We start from the raw sequence: 14079 nt of genomic DNA on the forward strand, positions 1-14079 counted from the left end.
TCATAACAGTATTTGTAGAGAGGCATTATTGAATAATACATTGCTAATATGGACAGTAGTGAGATTAGAATTGTGTGGCTTCTCTAGCAATATTCTGCACCTGTTAATGTTTACAATGTCAGCCCATAACTTTTATCACAGCAAAATTGGTAGCACGATATTTTCAGAAATGCATTCCTATGATGGGTCACTGGTTTCTGCTATAGTAGTCATAGCATGTGTGGCTTTCTTAGCAATATTCTGCACCTGCTAATGTTTATGATGGCAACCCAGAACTTCTGCCACAACTGTATTTGTAGTGAGGCATTTTTCTGTGGCACTATGCAATGACAAGGAATTCCCTTGTCTACAGGTGAGCATTAAATATGTGAAAAAACTGCATCAATATCAGTGACAGGGTGAGGGAGGGAGTTTTCAGTAATAACTTAAAATATGACACTTTGTACTGTCAACTCACAGCATTACAGTTCTGCTTTCATATCTTCCGAAGTAGCACACTCCTTAACTAATTATTGCTCTTGCACTGATCCCCAAAGTATTAGACATTGCTGACAACATTCCATTGCCTTTTGTAGCAATGAGAACTTGTTTTTGGTGGCAATTTCTAAACACAAATTAGTCTTCAATTTCATGTTGTTTTTTTTTTTAAATGCCATAGGGGGGTACAGTTGTGCATAATATTGTGTAAAGTGCTGCTACACGCATGACTGACTAGATTTAACAGTGTAATTCAATTCTTTGCACAACCTTATAGCCACACACACTTATGTTTGAAGAAAATCATATTGTAAATAAAGAGTAGTGATTAATATGGAAACAATTTAACAAATAAACAATCCCAATCTGACACTTTATGTTATTACACAAATGATTATTTTGTGCCCATGTGTGTACTGCATATTCACAATTTTAAGCTTATCTAGGTGATAAGACTGCATTACTAATGAGGAGAAGTGCAGTAAAATAATCTCTAAACTGTAAGGTTCTAATAATAAAGAATGTGCTCTTTTAATATTGCAAAACTGTTGGACATTCACATATTTGTTGTTACAGTAGAAAATTTAAGAGATGTTTAGGATCTATAGTGAACATCATACAGAAATATAATGGATATTTTATTCCACTCGCTTTTACTCTCACACTCTCTAAATGTAATGGGGTCATTTGTTCTCAAATTTAAGTACATACCCAGAAACTGAACATGTATATAAATAACAGAGTACAGCATTGCTTTCACAACCAATGTGATGCAAGAAATATATCTTTAATAATGAATTAGCAACAGTTCCACACTAAAAAAATATCTCAGAAAAGCAGCAGCTGGGTAATTGTCTGTAGGCAGCACATCCTGTCCCTGGCATAACAAAACCTCAAATTTCGCATCACACACCCAGTTCAGTGAGTACTTTTATGTTCGCTGGACAGCAGAAACAAAATAGATTACATGCTGAAATAATCTGAAAAATTGAAAATACGGCGAAATCCCATAACTATAATCATAATTTTTCATTACAAACAATGTCTGGATTTATGTTAGATTATCGGAAATGTTCATTAATTATAGCACGCCGAACTGCTCTTCCAGGTAATGTATCATCACGATACATCTGCTGTCCAGGTAGCACTTCTTCATTGTCTTCAATGTTGGGGCCTCTCTCATCACGTAACTGATTTAAAAGTCGAGAAATTTCAGGATCTTCTGGTGGTTCATCACTGCTTGCACTCCTCGCAATATTATGCAAGACAGCTGTACCCACAATGATTGACATTGCTTCCTGTGGATTACATCTTATTCCTACAGATAATATGGGAAATCTTCTCTTCCACATGCCGTATTTTCTCTCAACAGTGTTTCTAGTTTTAATATGAGACCTGTTACACCGATGCTCTGCTTCATTTTGCGGATTTAGAAGTGGAGTTAACAAGTAGGATTTACATGCATAACCACTATCTCCCAATAAGTGACCTTGTGGCATTTCTCCGTTTTCAAATTGAGCTCTGCGAGCGCAGTTGAGAAATATGGTACTGTCGTGCACAGAGCCCGGCCATCGAGCGAAAATATCCCTTACTAACAAATTGTGATCACTAATGGTTTGACAGTTAAAGGAAAAATATGATTTCCTATTGCGGAAAAGATCAGCATTATGTCCTCCAGGAGACTGAATTCTTATATGGGTACAATCCAAGGTACCAAGAACGCCAGGAAATCGGTCCAATTGACTAAAACCATACATCACAGAGCGCACTACTTCTCTCGTTGGAAATTTTATAAAGCGAGGAGACAGTGATGCTATGATGTCTGATACATCACTGATGATTCGTTGTGCTGTTGTACGATGTGTATTACTGTTGTCCCCAATAAGAATGTTGAATGCACCTGTTGCATATGCCCTTAAAGTAATCAAAAGTCTTACTGTTGTCCCCAATAAGAATGTTGAATGCACCTGTTGCATATGCCCTTAAAGTAATCAAAAGTCTGTTTATCGGAGAAACAGGGTTATTCCGATCAGTAGGAAATTCTAACCTATCATTAATTTGATTTAATAACCACCACACTGTTTCTTTTGACAGACGAAATCTCTCTTCAAACTTCCTGTCACCATAATCTTCAAAAGGGTTTCCCCTTTCCACAATCACTCCAACACGATTTCGGTCACGATTTAAATGGTCAAGGTATAACAAATCTTCCTCAGTGCCATCCATAACATCAAAACGCGCCGCTCTCTTAATAGCGTATGCTTCCAAAACCGTGGTTATGTCGAGAAAACCGGGAAAGAGCCCCGGTTAAATATAACCGCGGTCGATTCCCTTGTTTAACTTTGATCGATGTTGGTGCACCAGAATACTGCGCTGAACAGGATTATATATCGACTTAACCGCGGTTAACTGTTAATCGAGATTGGTGCACTCGGCCATTAATGGTGCAATTTTTACTATTCGAATAGTGTCTAAAGTGAGTGATTGTTCAACACGAAAATTAGTCTACTTTGCTTATTTTCATTCACTTATGTTGTATGATATTATATTTTGGGGTAACTCTTCCCATTGTAAAAGGATATCCATCCTGTGTGTGTGTGCGCGCAAGTGTATACCTGTCCTTTTTTCCCCCTAAGGTAAGTCTTTCCGCTCTCGGGATTGGAATGACTCCTTACCCTCTCCCTTAAAACCCACATCCTTTTGTCTTTCCCTCTCCTTCCCTCTTTCCTGATGAAGCTATATATATCACAACAAACTGTTGCCTCATCAGGAAAGAAGGAAGGAGAGGGAAAGACGAAAGGATGTGGGTTTTAAGGGAGAGGGTAAGGAGTCATTACAATCCCGGGAGTGGAAAGACTTACCTTAGGGGGAAAAAAGGACAGGTATACACTCGCGCCCACACACACACACACACACACACACACACACACACACACACACACATATATATACAGACACAAGCAGACATATTAATATGTCTGCTTGTGTCTGTAGATGTGTGGATGGATATGTGTGTGTGTGCGCGAGTGTATACCCGTCCTTTAAGGTAAGTCTTTCCGCTCCCGGGATTGGAATGACTCCTTACCCTCTCCCTTAAAACCCACATCCTTTCGTCTGTCCCTCTCCTTCCCTCTTTCCTGATGAGGCAACAGTTTGTTGCGAAAGCTTGAATTTTGTGTGTATGTTTGTGTGTCTATCGACCTGCCAGCGCTTTCGTTTGGTAAGTCACATCATATTTGTTTTTAGATATATTTTTCCCACGTGGAATGTTTCCCTCTATATTTACTGCCATTTCTTGTTAGCAATATTAGCTTATTCCCATGAATAAGCAGCTTTCACTCAGTTAATACTCGGCAGGAATCAAACCTGCACTTGGATCGGACTTCCTTAACTCTTGGGCAGAAAGCTGTGCAGTATACTGCTGCAGCCATCTTCAATAAGCTACCACCTCAAATTCAAAAATCTTAGCAGCAATCCACATGCTTTCAAATCGAAACTGAAGAGTTTCCTCATGGGTCATTCCTTCCATTCTATCGAGGAGTTCCTTGAAAAATTAAGCTTATTCTTCTTGTATTGTTGATTGCATTTACTTTAACGTATAGCTTGACCTTTTTGGGTTCATAAACATTTTATTTTTATCCCTCATTACTTTTATGTTGTAATTTCATGTACTGACATGTTCCATGACCTTGGAGATTTGCTCCTCAATTTGGTACTATGTAATTTGATGTGCAAATAAATAAAATAACAAACCTTGTACAGAAATAGACCTCCCATGCCTTGTCCCTCCAGTCATCTACCACCTCCCACATACAGCCAGCAATAGTGGGCACACATGTGTATGCCGCCCCCCCCCCCCCCCCCTCTCTCTCTCTCTCTCTCTCTCTCTCTCTCTCTCTCTCTCTCTCTCTGTGTGTGTGTGTGTGTGTGTGTGTGTGTCTGTCTTTGTTTTATTTCAGAAGAAGGGCTTTTGGTCGATAGCTTAAATTTATAGCAATCTTTCCATTGTGCATGTTTACGACTCATCATCTTCTCTCTATGCTGAGTAGCAATATATTCTCTTTGTAATATTGTTGTTATCTCATTCTGCACTTTCCATTGTTAAATTTTAAAATACTTGAAATATATATAAATAGCTGGCACCTGCTCTATACTACAGTATAACACAAAAGTTTCAGATATGAAAAAAATCCACCTGCTGTGACAGCACTCTTGTATAGTCACTTGTAAGAAACTAATATTCTCTTGCACTAAAAAGAAAATCCTAACTGTCGGAAAAAGCCTTTGCAGCAAAGGGCATTAGTAGTATTATGACACAGATTTTCTGTGACAAAATGTATGTATTATAACTTTTGGTACAATAATGCACACATTGCCAAATATAAACATTACATAGCACTAATTAACTGTAGCCTTTGTTATCTCAAAACATAATCTTCTGGCCAGTCCATTACTTTTGGAAATTGCTGCACTTCCTCTTCAGAATACTTGTCCAAACGCTTTGGTACAGGCCTTATCTGTCTGATCTGGTTGGTAACATTTCCCATTATTTCATCTGGGACATTGTCATCTGGGAATATGTGTAAACGCTGCATTGTATATCTTCGCTGAAGGTTTCCCCTCATACTATGATAGACAGCCTTACGCATTATCTGAAAAAGACCAAATGCCATTAAATAAGCAATAAATCTATTTGAATATTGTAGATAACAATTCTGAAATTAAGGAAACAGAGATAAGCATTACAATTCACAAACATGGCTTATATATTTGTCTTGCATATTCAACACACACTGCTCAATGGGGAACTTAACAAACCTCAAAACATATTTTTTTCTACATTATATTATTTGTAGATGACTATAATCATGTTTCAATCTTAGTAACTGACTTTGTGTAGCAATGTAGGTGTGACTATTCCAACATGGACCTAAGAATAGCAATCAAAACTAAAGATGTTTGGACTAACAGGCTCAAATGATTTCTTCACATTTCTGTTCAAACTGTCACCAGATAAAGTTAGGACTATGTTACTGAGAGATAAATTTAAATATTGTTGTACAGTCACATAGTCCATATGATTATTTTGATTCCATATAACCAATTTACAATATCTGACCTTGTACTCAACCTAAAACCCATGGTAAACTTGTGCATGGCAGGAAAATCCTGTATGCTTTCCACCTTCCTTCGTGGGTGTGCTGAAAAGTAATCGACTCAGAATTATTATTGTGAGAACTCTTAAAAGATTTTTAAATAAAATCAGCATTATTAATAAATATCTTCATCATGTCTACAAATTTATTTCTCAATTGTCATCCTTGCGACAAAAACATTTCTCCCAACAAAGGACCAGTTTGTTGATACTGTCACTGTAGAATGTTTGACTGTTGATGGAGCCACAACCGCATTTCTGTTTGCATCACTTTATCACTAACAAAGTCAAGTTCTCAAAGGTGTTTTTTAAGTTCTGGAAACGTGTGAAAATCTAATGTGACCAAGTCATCACTGTATGGATGATGATCAATGACAGTGAACCAAGGCATTGTATTGTAGCAAATGTCACAGCACCAATTTGTGGTCTGACATTTGTAAGGGGTCCACAAACCTCACTCAGAGACAAAACACAGTTTGTCATCACACAGGTCAACAGTAGGCAGAATCAATTGTCAAGCCCTCAAGTGCTAGGTGAGTGCATGTGATAATAGTCTGGGTGAAGCCATGAGCAACTCGTGATTTAGTACCGGCTGAGAGTATCCCCACTGCTGCAGGGAAATATTATACTGAATAGTTACAAGTCATATTACTGACAACCGTTCAAAAGGTTTATGGAGTGCTGTAAACCTATTTTCAAGTTAACCACACATCGGATTGCAGTGAGCATTCTATGCGCTAATTAGTGTTACAGTGTGGGACAAAATGTCTAAGTATTGACCTGTGTTGAGATTAACTGTAATTGCTACTGTAGGACAAAACTAGTGTCTGCCTCAAATTGTGTCTAACAGAATACATTGATCAAACAGAGCAAAGTTGACACTGATTCTTGCAAAAACCCCTCTACAATGAATTTAACATCATTGAGCACCCGTATTCTGATTAGAAATGACTCTCAATGTTTCGAATGTAGAAAGTTCCTCCACACACAGAGCGTCGTATCCTTCAGCATGAGAACATGAAACACTCCTCATTAAATTTCATTGATTGTTAATAACTGAATAGTGGCCTAACTTTTAATTTTGATGTGACAGTGACTTAATAGATAAATGATTAATTTTGATGTGACAGTGACTTAATAGATAAATGGTAACATTTATCTATTAAGTCACTGTCACATCAAAATTAAAAGTTAGGCCACTATTCAGTTATTAACAATCAATGAAATTTAATCAGGAGTGTTTCATGTTCTCATGCTGAAGGATATGACGCTCTATGTGTGGAGGAACTTTCTACATTCGAAACTCAATTACAGCATGCTGTTTCTCACACATCAACATAGTTACATTACACACCACCATGTTACATGCTATGATTTGGAGCCCTCTAGTGACAGACAGTTGCAAATACACAGACAGGAAGAATAAAGATTTACAACATTAATAAAATTTGTATTATTTAAAAAGGTTTAAGAGTTTAAAAAGAAAATGGAGGCATTACTTTCAGCACATTCTTGTACATTTGTAAAGTATTTAATAAATGGTCAATGTAGTAATTCAGCAAATAATGGCCTGTGATAATAGTAAATTATAGATAAGGTAGACTGTACATCTCTGCCTACTTTCTCATGTTTCTCACCTCCCTGTAGGGGAAGATGTATGAATTAGCCACAGTCAGTTGACAGCGAGCATATAATGTGAGTTCTGTTCCAATCTTAAGCAAAAGGTCGAAGGACACCATTATAGCAATTTATTGAAGAAGAAATCCTTACAAACATACCCAAGAATTAATAGTATAAAGGCTTTACGCCCTGCATATACATATATTTTGTGTGAATCTACAAAGGAAAAATAAACATCAAGCTATATTTAGTATTTTATTACTATTTCATACACCGCATTACTACTATTTGAAGTTTTATTCCCATATCCTTTGCAAACACTGCAGTCCCAAATTATTTTTATAATATCTTCCTCATATTTAATCTCCATTCCAGTGTGATACACGAAACATCTTCCTCCAGACAGTCAAAAGAAAGAAACGAGACCAGGAAATATGAAGCTCACTGTATGCAACACTGGTGTTTAATACATTAAATGTAATAGAAACTATTGGTGTTACTCAATCCTCCTGTTGAAGTGCTGTTGCAATGCACAACAAAACAGCTTAATTTTTGGGCAGTTATGAACTCTTTGGCCATTGAATTTTGTTCTAACTCACTCTTTCTCCTTCAGTATTGCATATTTCAAAATCACCATCACCATCAGTGAATTATGTGAACATAACATTTATAGTTCTCATTTGAACTTTCTTTAAATTAAAAGGAAGTTATAATTGTTGAATAAGTCAAACAAAAGCAGACCCTTCAACAAATACCAAAAATCATAACCAAATATCCAATGTTTAAGAAATTTATTGGAAGATACAAGTAATTTAATCAGATCTGTGGTAATACTGCTCACTTAATAATTAAGTTTCCTACAACTGCAATGAAATAACAGGAAGAGTTACCTGGCAGCAATGAATACAGGCACAAACATGAGATAAGGCAAATGTTAGCTTTCAAAACCACAAAATACAACAGTTTTGGACCCAATAGCAACGATTCTGGTCAGGCTGCCACACTAGTGCCCCACTGGCCCGTGACAAGGTGCTCCAACATGTTATGACATCTAGTGTATTTCGTCACGTGCTCTAAAATGTATCCACATAATCCTAGCTTCAGCATTGTTGAATTATACGCGCTTTATTACCTTAAAGTGAATGCTTCCATCATGCCATAATGGCAGCCCAGTGGTGCAGCTGTGAGACAATCCTAAAGTTGGCACCTGCCACCATAACCACAACCAAATGGTTCAATGGCTTAATCATGTTTTCAAGAAATCCTATAATACACACTCCCTTGCAAGACATTACATATTAATTTATGAAGCACTAACTTCACTTAAATCACATACCCTATCTTATTTTACAAATGCATGTCTCCTACACGTGCAAAGGTGCAAATCCATATACAGAATAATTCTGAGAACCATAATTACCCTATTTTATGGACTATTAAGATGTACTTTTTTCTTCGAAAAATTGTCTTCAAAATTCAAGTGCATCTTGTATTCGAAATTAATATAAAAAGTCCTGTGTTTGATTTAAAATTCCTGCCAGTCTTAAAAAATAGTCATATTTTCAATGCCGTGGCAAACCTAACTGGCAACAATGGCTTCAACTGGCAGCAGCAGTGCATCGATGCGACTAACATAACTTGCAGGGATTCACAAGCTTGCTAACATGTCTCCCTCCCACCCAGCCACCAAAACCCGGAACACTGTCTAGCCTATGTTTCATCATTGCATTCTACGGTGCCAGTGAACTTGATTTGAAAGTGATTTATGTTATTGGTAACCGTACAATATTCTTGTTAGTAGCTAGTTTTGTAATACAAAAAAAAATAAACGATATTCATACGATGCGGGCTATAAATTGGAAGTAACAGCATATGCAGAAGAACATGGAAACAAAGCAGTTGCTTGGCATTTCAACCCTCCACCAACAGGGGGAAAAAAATGTTAACAATTGGCTAGTAAAAAAGAACTGAATAAAATGAGGAAGACTAAATGTGCAAATAGGGGCGAATGGGCTTGCTCTGAACTTTGAAAATACTCAGTACATCCAATTTTCTACTGCAAGGAGTACAGTTCCTTCAATAAATATATCAACAGAAGTCAGTAGCCAGGATAGACAATACCGAGTTTTTGGGTGTACATATAGATGATAATCTTAAATGGAAAATTCATATTTTGGGCCTCCTGAAGTGACTTTGTTCAGCAAATTTTGCCATCAGAATAACTGCTAATTTTGAGGGTATAGAAATTAGCAAGCAAACTTACTTTGCATACTTTCATTCTCTGAAGTCATACGGAATAATATTTTGGGGTAACTCAACATTTGGGCAAAAAGTATTCACTGCTCAAAAGAAAGTGGTTAGAATAATGTGTGGGGCTCATAGTCGCACGTCTTGTAGGCATCTCTTTAAAAGGTTAGGAATTCTTACAACAGCCTCAAAGTACATTTACTCAATAACGAAATTTTGTTCTCAACAACATGGATCAGTTTAAAAACAACAGCGACATTCATGATTATAGCACCAGAAGAAAGAAAGACTTACACTATCCTCTACTTAACCTATCTTTGGCACAGAAAAGAGTAAAATATGCTGCTGTAAAACTTTTCGATAAATTACCAGATGAAATAAAATGTCTGGTAGCCAGCAGTAACAGTTTTAAAAATAAATTGAAATCACATACTTCCTTGACAACTCCTTCTGTACCATAGATGAATTCTTGAATAGGACTAAATAAATCTATAGGTATAATACATGTATTTTGTGCCATTTAAGGGCTCCGTTTTAAAAAAAACGAATGAGGAGGAGGAGGAGAATAAGAAGAAGAAGAAGAAGAAGAACCCTTCTTTCATTTGTGCATTTCTTCTGTACTCACCACGTTCCACATCATAATGGTTACCGTGAGATTGATCAAGGGGACACATAACTAACTAATAGAGGACTGAATGCAAAATGGCTAAAACTAGAAGATGAAGTACTGAAATGGATTCAAAATTATTCAAAACAGCACTACAGTGGAACATAACAGACTTTAAGGGTGAGATTGGTTGGTGCTATAGTTTTTTTTATTGCCATGGACGGAGAATGCAAACCAAAATTAAAATATCTCAGAAAATGCCACAAGAGTATGAAGAGAAAATATTATCTTTCCATCGCTTTATTATTCAACATCGAAACAAAATCAGTGTGGAACTAAACCGAATCGCTAATATGGATGCAACTCATTTGACATTTGATGTGTTGAGTAACATAACTGTTCTCATGAAAGATGCTAAAACTGTACCTATAAAAACAAGTGGACATGAAAAAATGCACTACACTGTTGTCATTTCATGTTGTGCTGATGGCACTAAACTTAATCCAATGTTCATTTTCAAGCGCAAAACAATGACAAAACCTTCTGAAATACTGCCAAGTGTCGTCGTTCACATACATGACAAGGGTTGGATGGACGAGACTTATGAAGGTATGGATTAATAGAGTGTGGGAAAGAAGGGAAGGTGCTTCACTGAAGAAGAGTTCTCTTCTTCTGCTAGATCAGTTTAGTAGTCATTTGAAAAAACCTGTAAAAGAGAAACTGAAACAGAGAAATATAGATCTTGCTGTTATTCCGGGAGGACTTACTTCACAACTGCAACCTCTTGATGTCTCGATAAATAAATCATTTAAAGTGTATATGAGAGAGGAATGGAACAAATGGGTGATGAATTCACTCTGAAGGGAGCTTTAAAACGACCTACAATCAATCAAGTGTGTCAGTGGATAAAACAGTCATGGTCTAGAGTGAGAGAAGACATTGTTGTTAAATCTTTCAAGAAGTGCAGCACAAGCAATGCTCTAGGTGGCACTGAAGACCATCTCATATATGAAGAGGACAACAGTGGCGAGGAAAAGGAAGAGGAAGAAGAAGAAAGTTTGGATTGTGATTTTCAGGGATTTTAAAGATCAGTTCGGTTTTATAAACTTAACTTTTTTTTTTTAGTCTGGCTTTGCAATCTAATAATAAAAATAATAAAAATGTTACTCTTTTCAAAACACTGTTTACAATATTCTGTTTACTTTCTCTCATCTTAACAATGACCCCATGTTCTTGATCCTAGGGAGCTTCACTCCTTAATCCCTCAGTAGTCACACTTACTTGTATCTTCCCATCTCTTTTGCTGGATAAAGGAGAGCATGATTTTGAAAGCCAACATTTGTTACCTTTCATTTTTGTATGTACCTACTGCCTCTTCATTGAAGCATAATTCCATTTTCTACCCTGGGTGTTAAAAAAAATTTTTTAAAAAATGTATGCCTCTTCATTAACGATCAAGCAATTTGTTCTTTTGTCCTATAATAGCTGGTATGTCACTGCCTCCCTCTGATCTGAGAAGCAGTTCAGCCAGCTAATTGTAAGATGACAACCAATGCAACCTACAATCCAAATCACAACACACCTCTAATTTTCTCAGTCCCTGAAGCACTGCCAAAGGCTAAAGTGCAAGCCACAATAAGAGACAGAAACTATCCTAAAAGCACCACTGACCCAGGCATCAACCTTTGGATTCTAAAACTAAGTAACTTTTCACATCACAAAAACTGGTACATAATGCAAAGTGTCATACTTCTGGATAATAACACATAAGTAGACAACTTTAATGTCAAAACATTCGAAACTAGTGCACAGATGACAGTCTTACACTTGTAAACTTCTGTACTTTATGTTTGTAAATGCTGATGAAAAACCCGGAAACCTTCTTTCCGTATTCAAGAAAGTAACAAAAGGGACCGTGAAGAGCTATAGGCCACATTCTTCCAGTCCCATAATTTCAATTATGTATCAACTAAAAACAAAGCACATAATTAATTACCATCGTTGGATCCTTGTTATGAAGTTCCCATGCCAATGTCCATGAAGCTCCACCTGGATACCCTGTATGATGAAAATAAGCTCTCTTCTGCCACTCATTTCCTGGCAGTGCAATATCTTTGCTGTTTATAACAACAACATGATCACCACAGTCATCTGAAAGGGAAGACATAAGCATAAATTCTGTTCCAATGAAAAGTTTGTGGAAGGTGCAATCTAATTTATGTACATATCAACTTTAAAAGTTCCAACAAAATTGTAATTATATACAGAACAATTATTAATAATAAAACTGACCAAATGAGGGTGTAGTGGGTAAACATCACAACCTGCCCACTCCTTTTCCCTCTTTTCGCAGGAAGGAAGATACAAATATAGAGTTTGTTACTGTAAATTATAATAGCATAGTATCCCTGATATAATTATTTATGTGAAGCAAACTGAGGACTTATTCTTATGTACATAGTCTACATAAGCCCTCTTTTCCTCTTCCATCCTCCCTCTTCAATTCCTATACTGACATATTATTGTCACACTAAATTTCTTTTAAAAAATGAGAATCATGAAACGTGAGATCATGGTAACTAGAGCTTCAATCCATTCCACATTTAGAATACAACTGCAGCTTGTGGATACATTCTATTGCTTTAAAGCTCTCATTTGACTCAATGTTTCTGTCATGATCAGAAATGGATTTAATTAAAATTTTATTTCGTAACTTAAAATTTTTACATTAATTAAGTTCTTGCACCAAAGCAGCTTTTGGTTCTATAGAGTTCAGGTAAATTGTCCGCTTCTGGTAAAAAAATCATCTCTTCAATTTACATAACTTTTTCCACCTCATTTCATTCGTCATAAGGTGGCAGGTTTTGGTTCCAAAACAGTTTCATAATAAATTGCTAACCTAATCATTGCAGTTCATTGATGTCTGCCTGGGATCCTATGTTAAGCAAGACAGGTGTTTCATTGTGGCCTGCTGCCTCTTCAGGCCACCGGTGACATCATGCGGGAGATGCAGGCAAACAATTCAATAACAACATAAGCACACCACAATGTTGTCAACCGCACCTCCTGCAGCCACCATGGTAACACAGGGTGCCAGCTTCACTACTAACAGTGTGATAGTTGCTGCAATTAGTGTTGCCACTGTGGACACCAATCATCCATCCAAAGGTCATATGCCCACTGATCATTGTGGCAGAACTCTTCCGCTGGGTGGCTATAAAGGATGCCACCCGGCCGATCAGAACCGATTCGCATCTGGGGTCACTCCACGAAATGTCCAAGTCTTCACTCTCCATTTTTCATCTGAGTTTTCCACACTGGACCCAAAGCCAGTCGCACCTGTGGCCCATAAGCGTGCAAATCACATCACTCTCGGATTATGCCAAACATGTCCACGGCCTGCCCGAGGGAGCCACCCCTGCAGACTGTCCGCAGCAGCCGTGCTGCCTCCGATCGGCTACAAGCTTCCGCCTCACTAGGACCTTCTCCATGACCATCCTCAAGCCATACTACTATCCACAAATACGGTCACACCAACACCGCCTTTGTAAGACCTCTCACAATACAATATCAGTGACTATCGATGCATCAGAACTTAGTGGTGCACATGCAAGTCCAAATGACTTGTTTTATTGTATTTGGTTTTTGAGTATAAATGAAGCTAATGTATTCTTGCTACCTGGGGTGCATTAATTAGTGTGGCTCTCTTGGCCATGGAACAGCAATAAGCACACACATGTAAGTATTAACAGAAGCCAATTTGTGATGTAGATTTGCTGGAAACTTTACTACATTCAAACTTTGCGGTACACAAGAATCCCTAAAAATTCTGAATTGTTCCTAATATTTAGGTAAAATCAATAACTTCCCAATCAAGAGTAAATATCCAGAACTAAATTTTTACTCTGCATGCCAGGAAGTTTCAAGTGTAAATGTGACTGTTCTCCTCAGTCAGCCTATAATATAAGTGATC

At 37.2% G+C, this 14079-nt stretch overlaps 2 protein-coding genes across 5 annotated transcripts in view; both read right to left on the minus strand.

Annotated features, from left to right (window-relative positions):
• Positions 1–1089: 1089 nt before the first annotated feature.
• On the minus strand, positions 1090–2453 carry LOC124616535 (putative nuclease HARBI1). Its single transcript, XM_047144852.1, has one exon. The coding sequence runs from the start codon at positions 2451–2453 to the stop codon at positions 1539–1541; it is 915 nt and encodes a 304-aa protein (XP_047000808.1). The 3' UTR covers positions 1090–1538.
• Positions 2454–4797: 2344 nt separating this feature from the next.
• The window catches only part of LOC124616099 (39S ribosomal protein L13, mitochondrial), a 43962-nt gene continuing 34680 nt past the window's right edge, over positions 4798–14079 (minus strand). For all 4 annotated transcript variants that reach the window (XM_047144358.1, XM_047144359.1, XM_047144357.1 and 1 more), the window contains 2 exons: positions 12103–12257; positions 4798–5129 (listed from right to left, as the gene is read on the minus strand). In XM_047144358.1, coding sequence (XP_047000314.1) covers positions 4896–5129; positions 12103–12257 — 389 coding nt within the window. In that variant the 3' untranslated portion in view covers positions 4798–4895. The remainder of the gene's footprint in view (positions 5130–12102; positions 12258–14079) is intronic.

This window comes from Schistocerca americana, chromosome 5 (genome assembly GCF_021461395.2).
Source record: "Schistocerca americana isolate TAMUIC-IGC-003095 chromosome 5, iqSchAmer2.1, whole genome shotgun sequence".
In the NCBI taxonomy this organism is placed as follows: Eukaryota; Metazoa; Arthropoda; class Insecta; order Orthoptera; family Acrididae; genus Schistocerca; species Schistocerca americana.